The sequence below is a fragment of the Staurois parvus genome, unplaced genomic scaffold, assembly GCF_062004578.1.
Source record: "Staurois parvus isolate SC_StPar_1 unplaced genomic scaffold, SC_StPar_1.0 ptg001466l, whole genome shotgun sequence".
NCBI lineage: Eukaryota > Metazoa > Chordata > Amphibia > Anura > Ranidae > Staurois > Staurois parvus.
Window position 1 is genome coordinate 34,995 of NW_028319262.1, and position 16,171 is coordinate 51,165.

Below are 16,171 nucleotides of genomic sequence, written 5' to 3' on the forward strand. Positions count from 1 at the left end.
CACACACACATACACTGAAATATATTGAATATGGCCAAAATTATATATATATACATACATACATACACACACTGTATGTTGAAATGCGTTTTTATTACAAAAATATATGAAAAGTATTTTACCAAAAATACATTTTAAATTATACTGTATGTCTTTAAAAATACAAATCTACATTTTTGGAATGCATCTATAAATATACGTAAAAGTATATGTTAAAATGACTTTTTTTATATGTTAAAAATATATATATATTCTTCAGATTTTTTTTAACATATAAAAAAAAAGTCATTTAACATATACTTTTACGTATATTTATAGATGCATTCCAAAAATGTAGATTTGTATTTTTAAAGACATACAGTATAATTGAAATGTATTTTTAAAAATACTTTGTAATAAAAACGCATTTCAACATACAAAATATATATATATATACACACACACACACATATATATATATATATACACACACACACACACACACATATATATATATATATACACACACACACACACACACATATATATATATATATACACACACACACACACACACATATATATATATATACACACACACACACACATATATATATATATACACACACACACACACACACATATATATATACACACACACACACACATATATATATATATACACACACACACACACACACATATATATATATATATATATATATATACACACACACATATATATATATATATATACACACACACACACATATATATATATATATATACACACACACACACACACACATAAAAATATATTTTGAAATATAAAGAATACGGCCGAAATTGTAATATTTATGTAAATATATTTGGGGAGAATATTTTTTAAATATATTTTCCTTCCATATGGGGTGTGTGTGTAGCTGCTCCATCCGCAGACCATCGAAGCAGAACCCTCTATAGGCGGCCTGCATGCAGCTCGGGGCAGATGCAGATACAATAACGAAGACAGCCTGCATTCAGGACAGGTGGAAGAGCCCGTCTGAACAGAGCCTTGCTGGCTGAGGGCCGCCTATTCCACCATTACCTGTGCAGGGATCAGTGTTGGAAGGAATTCTTTGCTAATTTGCAGTTGAAACTTTTTGCAATGTAAGAAGATTGTGAGCTGTGATGAGCCGGGCCCTCTGATCCCTCCTGTATTCCTGTGTATTGTACGGTCCGCCCTTATGATGTGAAGCGCTGTGTACACTGTTGGCGCTCTATAATTCCTGTATATTAATAATAATAATCTGTAGCTGCATACGAAATGCATGACATTCTCACAAAATAAGGTGCATCCCCCCCCCCCTCCACTGTCAGAATCCTGCGCCAAAGAAGGTGGAATAGTCCCGACGACGACGAGGAATTTTATTTTCGGAAGCGCTTGAACAGAGGATGAACATGTCTGCCGGCGGAATTCTTGCTTCTATGTGTTTGGTACTCCATATACACCGTGTCGTCTGCTCCGGACATAGAACTCATTGTCCCAACACGGCGCGCCACCTGTGGAAAACAGAAATAGTAAGGGGATAGAGCCCGGAAAACGGGAACTTTTAAGGGAAATAAAATGCCATACAAGATGCAACTTGTCACCATCATTAACCTCTTTGTGCCGGCCGCACGCAAATGTGCGGCCTCCTGGTGTCTGGGCCTTGACGGCGACCGGCCGCACATTTGCGTGCAATTAAGAAAAACATACAGTTGCAAGAAAAAGTATGTGAACCCCTTGGGATTACGTTGAGTTTTGCATGAATTGGGCATAAAATGTGCTCTGAACGTCATCTAAGTCACAACAATAGAAGAACACAGTCTGCTGAACATAATACTACACAAACATTAGATGTTGCCATGGTTTAATTGCACATAACATGTAAACATTCACAGTGCAGGGAGGCAAAAGTATGTGAACCTTTGGACTTAATAACTGGTTGACCCACCTTTGGCAGCAATAACCTCAACCAAACGTTTCCTGTAGTTGCAGATCAGACCTGCACAATGTTCTGGAGTAATTTTGGACCACTCCTCTTCACAAAACTGTTTCAGTGTAGCAATATTCTTGGGATGTCTGGTGTGAATCGCTCTCTTAAGGTCATGCCACAGCATTTCAATGGGGTTGAGGTCAGGACTCTGACTGGGCCACTCCAGAAGGCGTATTCTGTGCTGTTGCAGCCATTGTTTTGTTGAATGACTTGTATGCTTTGGGTCATTGTCCTGTTGCATCACCCATCCTCTGCGGAGCTTCAGTTGGCGGACAGATGGTCGTACGTTTTCCTGCAAAATGTCTTGATAAACTCTGGAATTCATTTTCCCATCAATGACAACAATCCGTCCAGGCCCTGAGGCAGCAAAGCAGCCCCAAACCATGATGCTCCCTCCGCCATGTTTCACAGTGGGGATGAGGTTTTGATGTTGGTGTGCTGTGCCTTTTTTTCCCCACACATAGTGTTGTGTGTTCTTCCCAAACAACTCAATCTTGGTTTCATCTGTCCACAGTATATTTTGCCAGTAGTGCTGTGGAACATCCAGGTGCTCTTTTGCAAACTTCAAACGTGCTGCAATCTTCTTTTTGGACAGCAATGGCTTCCTCCGTGGTGTCCTCCCATGTACTCCATTCTTGTTTAATGTTTTCCTTATTGTAGATGTGTCAACAAAAATGTTAGCATGTGCCAGAGATTTCTGTAGGTCTTTAGCTGACACTCTGGGATTCTTCTTTACCTCATGCAGCATTCTGCGCTGTGCTCTTGCAGTCATTTTTACAGGACGACCACGCCTAGGGAGAGTAGCAACAGTGCTAAACTTTCTCCATTTGTAGACAGTCTGTCTTACCGTGGACACATGAACATCAAGGCTTTTGGAGATACTTTTGTAACCCTTTCCAGCTTCATGCAAGTCAACAATTCTTGATCGTAGGTCTTCTGAGAGCTCTTTTCTGCGAGGCATGGCTCACATCAGACAGTGCTTCTTGAAACCAGTAAACCCAAAACAGGTGTCAGCAACACATCCAATATCATCACACTGATTGGAGTCAAGGTTGGCTCACTCCTGGCTCTAATTAGCTCTGGGAGAAGTCATTAAGCTAGGGACTCACATACTTTTTCCTCCCTGCACTGTGAATGTTTACATGTTATGTGCAATTAAACCATGGCAACATCTAATGTTTGTGTAGTATTATGTTCAGCAGACTGTGTTCTTCTATTGTTGTGACTTAGATGACGTTCAGAGCACATTTTATGCCCAATTCATGCAAAACTCCACGTAAACCCAAGGGGTTCACATACTTTTTCTTGCAACTGTATGTGCTGAGAGCTCCCTCCCAGCACACACGTCCGGTACTCACGGAAAGGTCCCGATCTCCTCTTTCGAACATGACCTTTCCTGATCATGTGACCAGCGAATCACGGCAGTCACATGACCTTAAAACCATAGCTTCTGAAACCCTTAAAGGGCCGGGAGGTGCCGGCGCCAAGGGGTTAAGAATTCATTCACAAAAGTGTAGTACAGCGTACACCCGTGTGAAGGCCCTGCTCATGAGCATACGCAGGGGTTCCATGCAACTCCATACAGGCATGAGGATGCGCAGGGGTTCCATGCAATGCCATACAGGCGTGAGGATGCGCAGGGGTTCCATGCAACGCCATACAAGCATGAGGATGCACAGGGGTTCCATACAACTCCATGCAGGCATGAGGATGCACAGGGGTTCCATACAACTCCATGCAGGCATGAGGATGCACAGGGGTTCCATACAACTCCATGCAGGCAAGAGGATGCGCAGGGGTTCCATGCAACTCCATACAGGCGTGAGGATGCGCAGGGGTTCCATGCAACTCCATACAGGCGTGAGGATGCACAGGGGTTCCATACAGGCGTGAGGATGCACAGGGGTTCCATACAGGCGTGAGGATGCACAGGGGTTCCATACAGGCGTGAGGATGCACAGGGGTTCCATACAGGCGTGAGGATGCACAGGGGTTCCATACAGGCGTGAGGATGCACAGGGGTTCCATACAGGCGTGAGGATGCACAGGGGTTCCATACAGGCGTGAGGATGCACAGGGGTTCCATACAGGCGTGAGGATGCACAGGGGTTCCATGCAACTCCATACATGCGTGAGGATGTGCAGGGGTTCCATGCAACTCATGCAGGCGTGAGGATGCGAAGGGGTTCCATACAACTCATGCAGGCATGAGTATACACAGGGGTTCCATGCAACTCCATGCAGGCATGAGGATGCACAGGGGTTCCATGCAACTCCATGCAGGCATGAGGATGCACAGGGGTTCCATACAACTCCATACAGGCATGAGGATGCACAGGGGTTCCATGCAGGCATGAGGATGCACAGGGGTTCCATGCAACTCCATACAGGCGTGAGGATGCGCAGGGGTTCCATGCAACTCCATACAGGCGTGAGGATGCGCAGGGGTTCCATGCAACTCCATACAGGCATGAGGATGCACAGGGGTTCGATACAACTCCATGCAGGCATGAGGATGCACAGGGGTTCCATACAACTCCATGCAGGCAAGAGGATGCACAGGGGTTCCATACAACTCCATGCAGGCAAGAGGATGCGCAGGGGTTCCATGCAACTCCATACAGGCGTGAGGATGCACAGGGGTTCCATACAGGCGTGAGGATGCACAGGGGTTCCATACAGGCGTGAGGATGCACAGGGGTTCCATACAGGCGTGAGGATGCACAGGGGTTCCATGCAACTCCATACATGCGTGAGGATGTGCAGGGGTTCCATGCAACTCATGCAGGCGTGAGGATGCGAAGGGGTTCCATACAACTCATGCAGGCATGAGTATACACAGGGGTTCCATGCAACTCCATGCAGGCATGAGGATGCACAGGGGTTCCATGCAACTCCATGCAGGCATGAGGATGCACAGGGGTTCCATACAACTCCATGCAGGCATGAGGATGCACAGGGGTTCCATACAACTCCATACAGGCATGAGGATGCACAGGGGTTCCATGCAGGCATGAGGATGCACAGGGGTTCCATACAACTCCATGCAGGCAAGAGGATGCACAGGGGTTCCATGCAACTCATGTAGGCGTGAGTATATGCAGGGGTGCCATGCAACTCATGCAGGCATGAGGATGCACAGGGGTTCTATACAACTCAGTGCAGGCATGAGGATGCACAGGGGTTCTATACAACTCAATGCAGGCATGAGGATGCACAGGGGTTCCATGCAACTCCATGCAGGCATGAGGATGCACAGTGGTTCCATGCAACTCCATGCAGGCATGAGGATGCACAGGGGTTTGATTCAACTCCATACAGGCATGAGGCTGCACAGGGGTTCCATGCAACTCCATACAGGCGTGAGGATGCACAGGGGTTCCATGCAACTCCAGACAGGCATGAGGATGTGCAGGGGTTCCATGCAACGCATGCAGGCGTGAGGATGCAAAGGGGTTCCATGCAACTCATGCAGGCATGAGTATATGCAGGGGTTCCATGCAACTCCATGCAGGCATGAAGATGCACAGGGGTTCCATGCAACTCATGCAGACGTGAGTATACGCAGGGGTGGCATGCAACGCATGCAGGCGTGAGGATACGCAGGGGTTCCATACAGGCATGAGGATGCACAGGGGTTTGATTCAACTCCATACAGGCATGAGGATGCGCAGGGGTTCCATGCAACTCCATACAGGCATGAGGATGCGCAGGGGTTCCATGCAACTCCATACAGGCATGAGGATGCGCAGGGGTTCCATGCAACTCCATACAGGCAGTACCATTCATGGCAATTGGAACACTGCGGCTGCACAGACATAGATGCCGCTACCAATCTGCCAACTGTATGAGTGCATGGCCTGAATGCATACGGTGACATCCGTGGGGTTGCATAGCTCTGAACACAAATTGGGAGCAGCAGCCACTGTGTCCCAATTGATATGAATGGGACTGCCTGCATCCCTGTGTGAGTAAAACCGGCAGTCGCATGGCCATACGCTTTAGTAAAACAAAGCCTAAATCAGCAGGTTTTTACTTTTCCCAATCTCCCTGCAACATCATTTTATAACCTTTGATCCTGAAGGTAGATCTGTTCTCTTTCACACGCATGTACTGCAAACAACACACATGGTCTGAATACCCGAGAGATCCAACATGGCACCAAGATTATTCTTCTTACATGAGTGGAAGACCTTGCTCCGAATTCCCCGGCCACCACTTCCTCCTCGGCATCCAAATCAGAGGCAGCCAGAACTTTCTGAAGGAGCATCTGCTGCTCTTCCTTGGTGGAGAATGCTAGGTCTTCTTCCTCCATCCCAGCAAGCTTTGTGATCACCTAACAAAAATTGAAATAATATGAGGAACTATGGTGTCAGTCATCACCCATTGCTCTGGCCAAGACCAAACTCCACAAAAAGACAGCTATCCATTCCTGTAACTTGGTAAAAGATATGATGATTATGACTCTTCTCCTGCATCCTGGCTAGCTTGGTGATCACCGATCCAATATGGACACGGCATAAGGAACTACATTGTATGACACTGCTCTAGCAAAGGCCGAGCTGCACAGCGACATACCTGAAGGACAGGGATCTACATTGGGTACCACCACTTAGAGGGTGCCCTAGTGTAGCTGCTGGCAACATGCAAAGGAGCAGCTGTGCCCCAGGTTCTGCAATGTTCTGCTGCATTGGTGGTCAGTGGCTGGCTGGTTATTTTACAGCTGGTCAATGACCACCAATGCAAGGCTAGGCGGATGTACTTTTACAGCCAGACACTGTCCACCAATGCTACTGCCACACAAAAGTGTGCATGACATTAATTTTAGGGTCCACCCTGGGTGCCACATATGGTGGGTACTTCACTGGAGATATAATTATGTGTTCCATGATGCTACATGAGGATGGGGACTGTATAAAGCTAACCTAGAATATTTTTCAAACATAAATGGCTTAGTGGTTAGTAATTATGCCTTGCAACACTGGGGTCGTCTGTGCAAATCCCAATCACAACACTACCTGCACGGAGTTTGCATATTCTCCCTGTGCTTGTGTGGGTGTCCTCCAGGTTCTCGACTTTCCTACACATGCCAAAAATCATGCTGGTAGGGTAATTGGCTGACCTGATCATCCATACCTATACAAGCTTGTTGGACATCTCAATTCCAAACCATGGGCATTAATACAAAAGTTTGCTTCCGTTTGTGAAGAGCCTCCACTCTTCTGGGAAGACTTTCCACATGTTTTTGCTGGTATCTGTGGGAATTTGGGTCCATTCAGCCAAAAGACCATTTGTGAGGTCAGGTACTGATGTTGGAGAAGACCTGGATCAAAGCTAGTGTTCCAATTCATCCCAAAGGTGTTCAGTAGGGTTGAGGTCAGGGCTCTGTACGGGACACAAAATTCCTCCAAACCAAACTCATCAAACTATATCTTTATGGTTATGCTGGATGAGAAGACCTGGCTTATTCCAGTTCACCATAATGGTGATCAGTAGGGTTGAGGTCAGGGCTCTGAAGACCACTCAAGTTCCTCCACACCAAACTCATCAAACCATGTCTTTATGGAGATGTTGGTTGAGAAGACCTGGCTTATTCCAGTTCATTATAATGGTGATCAGTAGGGTTGAAGTCAGGGCTCTGTGCGGAACACAAAGTTCCTCCAAACCAAACTCATCAAACTAGATCTTTATGCTGGATGAGAAGACCTGGCTTATTCCAGTTTACCATAATGGTGATCAGTAGGGTTGAGGTCAGGGCTCTGAAGACCACTCAAGTTCCTCCACACCAAACTCATCAAACCATGTCTTTATGGAGATATTGGTTGAGAAGACCTGGCTTCGTCTAGTTCAATCCAAAAGTGTTCAGTAGGGTCAAGGACAGGGCTCTGCGCAAGACACTCAAGTTCCTCCACACCAAACTGGTCAAACCATGTCTTTATGGAGCTGGCTTTGAAAACAGGGGGATAATCATACTGGAACAAAAAAAGGGGCTTCTCCAAATTGTTACCACAAGGTTGAAAGACCACCAGAACAGCTTTGCACGTTGCAGTATTAACAGTACCCTTCCCTGAAAACAACTGAACTCAATATTTGAAGGGGGGGTCCTCATACTTCTGGCCATGTAGTATACAAGTAGGATTAAGAGGAGTTGGAACCAAACACCTTCTACTACAATATGACAGATCCTACTTATCTTAAAGTGGAAGTCTAGCCAGCTAATATTCAATGACAACAAGGACAGAACAGAAGCACCAATCCTTTAGCCAGTACAACATTTTATACATATGTATTACAGCATTGCATTTACCCAGTTCAGCTTGAAGAAGGGTATCAGCTGTCTTTCTATGAGGACCACGTTTTTTCCTGCTGACTATTTGGGTAAAAGTATTAAAAAAACAAACAAAAAAAAAGTACCTTGAAGCTGTAGCCTTGATCGACAAGGAACCTCTGTCTCTTGGTGGAGTACGCCATTTCCTGAGTATCTTGCGATACCAGAGAATAGAAGAATGCATTATACTCCTCGGCCACCATCCCTAGAAGACAGGGACAGCACAGAAATCACATCAGGGTGAGATGAAAAACTCTGCATGTCTGAAGAAAATGTTAACAAAATCTACTACCTGTTGCGCTGGCATTTGCAATATCAGGATGCCAATCTGCATTTAATCTAAAAAACCTTGGGGCACCCCATCCCCAAATGTGAGCACGTGAGGAACCCCAATAAATGGACACATCATGAATGGATTTTGACTTTCTTTGGTATATACATATACCCTGGTGGACTAAAGTTTACTAAAATGGTTCTCATTTGCCCCTGTTGTACACAAATCCCTGCAGGGCGAGCTGCAGCCATTCCTAAAGTAGTTCCTGCTGCCCCAGATTGCATCCATGTTTGATTGCATGAATGCTGCTGCTACTGCAGATCACAGGCTTGCCCGACCTTCCTTTTATCCCCAGATTATTTCCCAATGAACTCCTTTATTATTTGCTCTCCTTAACAACTTCTTCACTTATTTGAAATAAATTAGCCTTAAAATGTCAACTTTAGGCTGCGCCCCCTACCTTTTCTGGGAGTACCCCCATACCTGTCCCCTTCCTCCTGTTGGGTGCCCCCATAGCAAAAAGCTTGCTATGGGGGCACTTGAGCAGGCGCCCCAAAGCTGCGGCTTTGCTTGTCCATTCACACACACAGCTGTGGCTCGGCCCCGCCCTCTCCCTCTCCTGATTGGCTCACTGGCTGTGATTGACAGCAGCAGGAGCCAATGGCTCCTACCTCAGCCAATCAGGAGTGGGAGTCCCCGGAGAGGCTGTCGTGGACATCGCTGGATCAGGATGGGGATCAGGTAAGTGTTGGGGGGTGGGGGCTGCTATATACAGAAGGTTATTTACCTTCATGTGAGCCTTTAGAACTACTTTAGGCAACAGACAGCATGGATTCACGAAAGACAGAAGTTTTCAAACAAATCTGATTTCTTTTTATGAGGAGATGAGCTGCAGATAATCCAATATACTTGAATTTTGCAAAGGTTTGACCCAGTTCTCCACACACGGCTAATGTGTAAGGTAAAGTCTATGGGCTGGAAACATCTGTATGTAAATGGATAGAAAACTGGCTAAAAGATGGTATTCAGAGAGTAGTGGTTAATGATTCATACTCTGAATGGTCTGGGGGTGTCAGTGGTGTACCCCAAGGTTCAGTGTTATTAGTGGGGTACCCCAAGGTTCAGTGTTATTAGTGGGGTACCCCAAGGTTCAGTGTTGTTAGTGGGGTACCCCAAGGTTCAGTGTTGTTAGTGGGGTACCCCAAGGTTCAGTGTTATTAGTGGTGTACCCCAAGGTTCAGTGTTGTTAGTGGGGTACCCCCAAGGTTCAGTGTTATTAGTGGTGTACCCCAAGGTTCAGTGTTGGGACCCTTTTAAGTATATTTATAAACAACATAGGCTCGGGGATTAAAAATCCCATTTCAGTCTTTGCAGATGACACCAAGCTGTGCCGGGGAATAACGTCCTTACAGGATGTCTCCAACTTACAAGCCGACCTCAATGCTCTGTGTAATTGGGGGACTATGGGGACAATGAGGTTTAATGTTGATAAATGTAAGATTCTGCACTTGGGGGCTCAGAATATGCATGCATCATACATACTAGGGGGGGTACAACTGGGGGAATCAATGGTGGAGAAGGATCTGGGTGGGTCAATGGTGGAGAAGGATCTGGGGGTTCTGGTATATCACAAGCTTAATAATGGCTGCGGGTTCTAATGCGAGCAAAATCCTCTCTTGTATTAGGGGAGGTATAGACGAGAGAGAGATATCACCCCCCCAGTAGAAATCATTAGTAACACCTCATCTGGAATATGCAGTTCAGTTTTGGGCACCAATTCACTTTTGGTATGGGGAACTGGAGAAAGTACAGAGAAGGGCAACCAAACTGATATGAGGCATGGAGGAGCTCAGCTATGAGGAAAGATTAGAGGGACTGAATGTATTCTCTCTTGATAAGAGGAGATTAAGGGGGGATATGATCTCCATGTATAATACATAAGGGGGGATATGATCTCCATGTATAATACATAAGGGGGGGATATGATCTCCATGTATAATACATAAGGGGGGATATGATCTCCATATATAATACATAAGGGGGGATATGATCTCCATATATAATACATAAGGGGGGATATGATCTCCATGTATAATACATAAGGGGGGGATATGATCTCCATGTATAATACATACGGGGGGATATGATCTCCATGTATAATACATAAGGGGGGGTATGATCTCCATGTATAATACATAAGGGGGGGTATGATCTCCATGTATAATACATAAGGGGGATATGATCTCCATGTATAATACATAAGGGGGGGGATATGATCTCCATGTATAATACATAAGGGGGGGGATATGATCTCCATGTATAATACATACGGGGGGATATGATCTCCATGTATAATACATACGGGGGGATATGATCTCCATGTATAATACATAAGGGGGGGATATGATCTCCATGTATAATACATAAGGGGGATATGATCTTCATGTATAATACAAAAGGGGGGATATGATCACCATGTATAATACATAAGGGGGGATATGATCTCCATGTATAATACATAAGGGGGGATATGATCTCCATGTATAATACATAAGGGGGGATATGATCACCATGTATAATACATAAGGGGGGATATGATCTCCATGTATAATACATAAGGGGGATATGATCTCCATGTATAATACATAAGGGGGGATATGATCACCGTGTATAATACATAAGGGGGGATATGATCACCGTGTATAATACATAAGGGGGGGATATGGTCACCATGTATAATACATAAGGGGGATATGATCACCATGTATAATACATAAGGGGGGGTATGATCTCCATGTATAATACATAAGGGGGGATATGATCTCCATGTATAATATATAAGGGGGGATATGATCTCCATGTATAATATATAAGGGGGGATATTATCTCCATGTATAATACATGAGGGGGGATATGATTTCCATGTATAATACATAAGGGGGGATATGATCTCCATGTATAATACATAAGGGGGGATATGATCTCCATGTATAATACATAAGGGGGGGTATGATCTCCATGTATAATACATAAGGGGGGATATGATCTCCATGTATAATACATAAGGGGGATATGATCTCCATGTATAATACATAAGGGGGGATATGACCTCCATGTATAATACATAAGGGGGGATATGATCTCCATGTATAATACATAAGGGGGGGTATGATCTCCATGTATAATACATAAGGGGGGATATGATCTCCATGTATAATACATAAGGGGGGATATGATCTCCATGTATAATACATAAGGGGGATATGATCTCCATGTATAATACATAAGGGGGGATATGATCTCCATGTATAATACATAAGGGGGGATATGGTCACCATGTATAATACAAAAGGGGGGATATGATCTCCATGTATAATACATAAGGGGGATATGATCTCCATGTATAATACATAAGGGGGGATATGATCTCCATGTATAATACATAAGGGGGGATATGATCTCCATGTATAATACATAAGGGGGGATATGATCTCCATGTATAATACATAAGGGGGGATATGATCTCCATGTATAATACATAAGGGGGATATGATCTCCATGTATAATACATAAGGGGGATATGATCTCCATGTATAATACATAAGGGGGGATATGATCTCCATGTATAATACATAAGGGGGGATATGATCACCACGTATAATACATAAGGGGGATATGATCTCCATGTATAATACATAAGGGGGGATATGATCTCCATGTATAATACATAAGGGGGATATGATCACCATGTATCACCGCCATGCCCCATACCAGCGTCCTGATCACCGCCATACCCCATACCAGCATCCTGATCACCGCCATACCCCATACCAGCATCCTGATCACTGCCATACCCCATACAAGCGTCCTGATCACCGCCATACCCCATACCAGCATCCTGATCACCGCCATACCCCATACCAGCATCCTGATCCCCCGGGAATACAGTGCGGGAGAAGGCCCAACTGCTGGTTCTGCGATCCCCCAGCCCTACTATGCCCATTACCCACATCTGATGCCCACCTCTCACAACCCTCTCTACACCCCATCTCCACCACCTGGAAAACACCTCCGCTGCTGATTACCACCCTTCATCTCCGCAAACCAAACCTCACCCCTCAAACCGAGACTTTCACAAACTGATACTCGCAGCTGGATTACCCCTGGCTACAACCTATCGACCTGAACTCTACCCATCCTGTTCCTAGGCACGAGAACTCTAGCTACCGGAAGACACAGCGACGAGATACGGCACTGCACGCTAGACTATCTGCAACCAAGCCTCCCATCACACTGTCCGCCACTCCGTGTACCTCCCTAAAATGCCTCCTCTTCATATTCCTCTCCTCCGTTCCCCAAATCTCTTCTCTAGATTCCTCTGCTCCTCCCAAACAACTGTACATTGTGCCCTCACTGCTTCCCTTGCCCCTCTACGGCACCCACCACCTCCTCCTAACACTCCACTGTCCCACTGACCCGAACACCTCCACTGGTAGACTTACACGCTCCTGCACATCCCACTCCCATGCCACCTTTCTCACCCTTCTCCTCCAAACCGCGGGGGACATCTCCACAAACCCTGGCCCTCCACCACCTTGCTCCCCCACAAGGCACCCTCCCACTTTCACATCCTGCCGCAACTCCCTCAACCTAGTACCTGTCCCTCTGCTCCCCAAAACCACCCCACCGTTTTCGTGTGCACTCCTGAACGCCCGATCAGTGTGCAACAAGCTCACCGCGATCCACGACCTCTTTGTTTTCCGCTCCCTCAACCTCCTAGCGATCACGGAAACCTGGATCCAAGCCACTGACTACCTCCCCTGCAGCACTCTTCTATTGAGGTCTCATCTGGACCCACTCACCCAGACCCAACAGTCGAAAAGATGGGGGGTTGGTCTGCTCCTGTCACTGCTGAGCACCTTCCGAGTCCTCCCAAACCTCCCGTCTATCCTTCTCCTTCGAGGCCCACTGCATCCGATTATTCTCCCCAACCCCCGAGGATTGCTGTAATCTACCGGCCTCCTGGACCCGTATCCTGCTTCTTTGATGACTTTTCCGCCTGGCTACCCTTCTTCCTCTCTTCCGAGCTACCCACCATCATCCTTGGGGATTTCAACATCCCTGTCAATATCAACAACCCGGCCACATCCCAACTCCTCCACTTAACCTCCTCTTTTGCACTCGCACAGTGCATACAAGCCACCACCCACTCCGATGGTAATATCCTTGATCTCGTCTTCTCCAACCGCTGCGCTCCCCACAACCTCACTAACACCCCCTTCCCTCTCTCTGACCACAACCTGATTACCTTCTCTGTCTCCTCGTTCTCAAACGCCTACCCCTCCAAATGTCACACTACTACCAGCCGAAAACTTCGCAACCTGAACCCTGCCCCTCTCCACTCTGCAGCTGATCAACTTTTACGACAGCATCCTTCCCCTGTCCTGCCCCGACCTGGCCACGACTGTCTATAACAACGCGCTGTCAACCGCTCTTGACTCGCTAGCGCCTTTAACCACACGAAACATCAGAACCCGACCGCTCCAGCCCTGGCAGACTGATCATACCAAAACTCTCAAACGACGCAGTTGTGCGCTGGAGCGACTATGGCGCAAAACCAGATCCCAACTAGCCTTCACCCACTATAAATCCGCCTTCCACACCTACACTTCCTCCCTCCACGCAGCCAAACAAGCCTACTTCCTGACCCTCATCAATACCCTCTCCTCCAATCCTCACCACCTTTAACTCTCTACTCTCTCCGCCCCCACCTCCACCCAGCACCTCACTCACCGCCCTCGAGATTGCCAATCACTTCAAAAACAAGACTGACACAATTCGCAAGGACATCACCGCTGCTCAGACTTTCTCCCCACCTATCGCGTCTCACACAGCTACCCCCTCAACACCCCTCTCCCTTGGCCTCACCACTGTTCAGACCTCCACTCCACCTAACATCTCTCACACTGAAGCCCCCTCAGCACTCCACTCCTTCGACCTTACTACCACTGAGGAGGTCACTAAGGTCTTCTCTGAAGCCCGCCTCACCACCTGCCCCCTCGACCCTATCCCCTCACAACTCCTATGACCTCCCTCCTCCTCCATCCTACGCTTCCTCACCCACATCTTTAATCTCTCCCTCTCTTCTGGCACATTCCCCTCCCCTCTGAAGCACGCGCACATCACTCTCATACTTAAAAAGCCCTCCCTGGACCCCACTGACCCGAACATCCTTAGACCCATCTCCCTGCTGCCATTTACATCCAAACTCCTTGAGCGATTAGTCTATAATCGCCAAAGCTCCCACCTCAATGACAACAACCTTCTCGATCCCCTACAGTCTGGCTTCCGTCCCCTACACTCCACCAAAACTGCCTTACTCAAACTCTCCAACGACCTGCTAACCGCCAAAGCTAATGGCCACTGCTCAGTCCTCCTACTCCTCGACTTCTCCGCGGCCTTCGACACGGTTGACCACCCCCTCCTCCTCAAAAAACTACACTCCCTCGGCCTCAGAGACTCTGCTCTCTCCTGGCTCTCGTCCTACCTATCACAACGCTCCTTCAGCGTTACCTATAACGCTACCACCTCCCCCTCACTCCCCCTCTCTGTTGGGGTCCCTCAAGGCTCGGTCCTCGGGCCCCTTCTCTTCTCCATCTACACCTTCTCCCTTGGCCAACTGATACACTCTCATGGCTTCAACTACCACCCCTATGCCGACAACACGCAAATCTATCTCTCGACCCCTCGCCTCACCCCCTCAGTCTCCGCCCGAATCACAAGCCTACTGAACGACATATCAGATTGGATGTCGCTCCACTTCCTTAAACTGAACCTCTCCAAAACCGAGCTCCTAGTTTTCCTCCCGGCCCGCGCACCCCCCCCCCCCACTGACTTCTCCATCACGTCCAACAATGCCACCATCAAGCCCACCCCGCAAGCCAGAGTACTTGGTGTCATTCTTGACTCCAATCTATCCTTCCAGCCCCAAGTCCAATCGCTAACAAACTCATGCAGACTCCACCTCCGCAACATCGCCAAAATCCGCACGTTCCTAACCCCAGAAACCACTAAACAGCTCATCCACTCCCTCATCATATCACGACTCGACTACTGCCCGCCTCCAGGACTTCTCCAGGATGTCACCCATCCTCTGGAACTTCCTGCCCCAACCCATCAGATTATCACCTACTCTCCTCTCCTTTAGGCGCACCCTGAAAACCCGCCTCTTCAGGGAAGCCTACCCCACCCCCTGCTAACTTGCCGACCTCCTCCACTCTTCCTACCACTCCATCCCCCACAGCTTTTCCTCCCGTACCACCATCCCCTCCCTCCTAGATTGTAAGCTCCAAGGAGCAGGGCCCTCGAACCCCTCGTGTATTGTATTGTTATTGTACTGTCTCATGTATTGTCTCCCATTATAATGTACAGCGCTGAGCGAACTATTGGCGCTTTATAAATACTGTATAATAATAATAATATTAAAGCTGGGAATGCGTTAAGGTAAAACAGATTTTGACTTTAGAACCACTATAAACAAGCTTTTGCAGTTAATGGTAGGCAAACAAGTGA

General features: G+C 47.0%; 1 protein-coding gene across 2 annotated transcripts in view; it reads right to left on the reverse strand.

The window, feature by feature from the left end:
* Positions 1–461: 461 nt before the first annotated feature.
* The window catches only part of ERCC3 (ERCC excision repair 3, TFIIH core complex helicase subunit), an 88,606-nt gene continuing 72,896 nt past the window's right edge, over positions 462–16,171 (reverse strand). The window contains exons 13-15 of one of the 2 annotated variants that reach the window (XM_089662395.1): positions 8,412–8,530; positions 6,068–6,333; positions 462–1,521 (exon numbers count right to left, since the gene is read on the reverse strand). In XM_089662395.1, coding sequence (XP_089518521.1) covers positions 1,497–1,521; positions 6,068–6,333; positions 8,412–8,530 — 410 coding nt within the window. In that variant the 3' untranslated portion in view covers positions 462–1,496. The remainder of the gene's footprint in view (positions 1,522–6,067; positions 6,334–8,411; positions 8,531–16,171) is intronic. The other variant, XM_089662394.1, reaches the window with a different exon arrangement.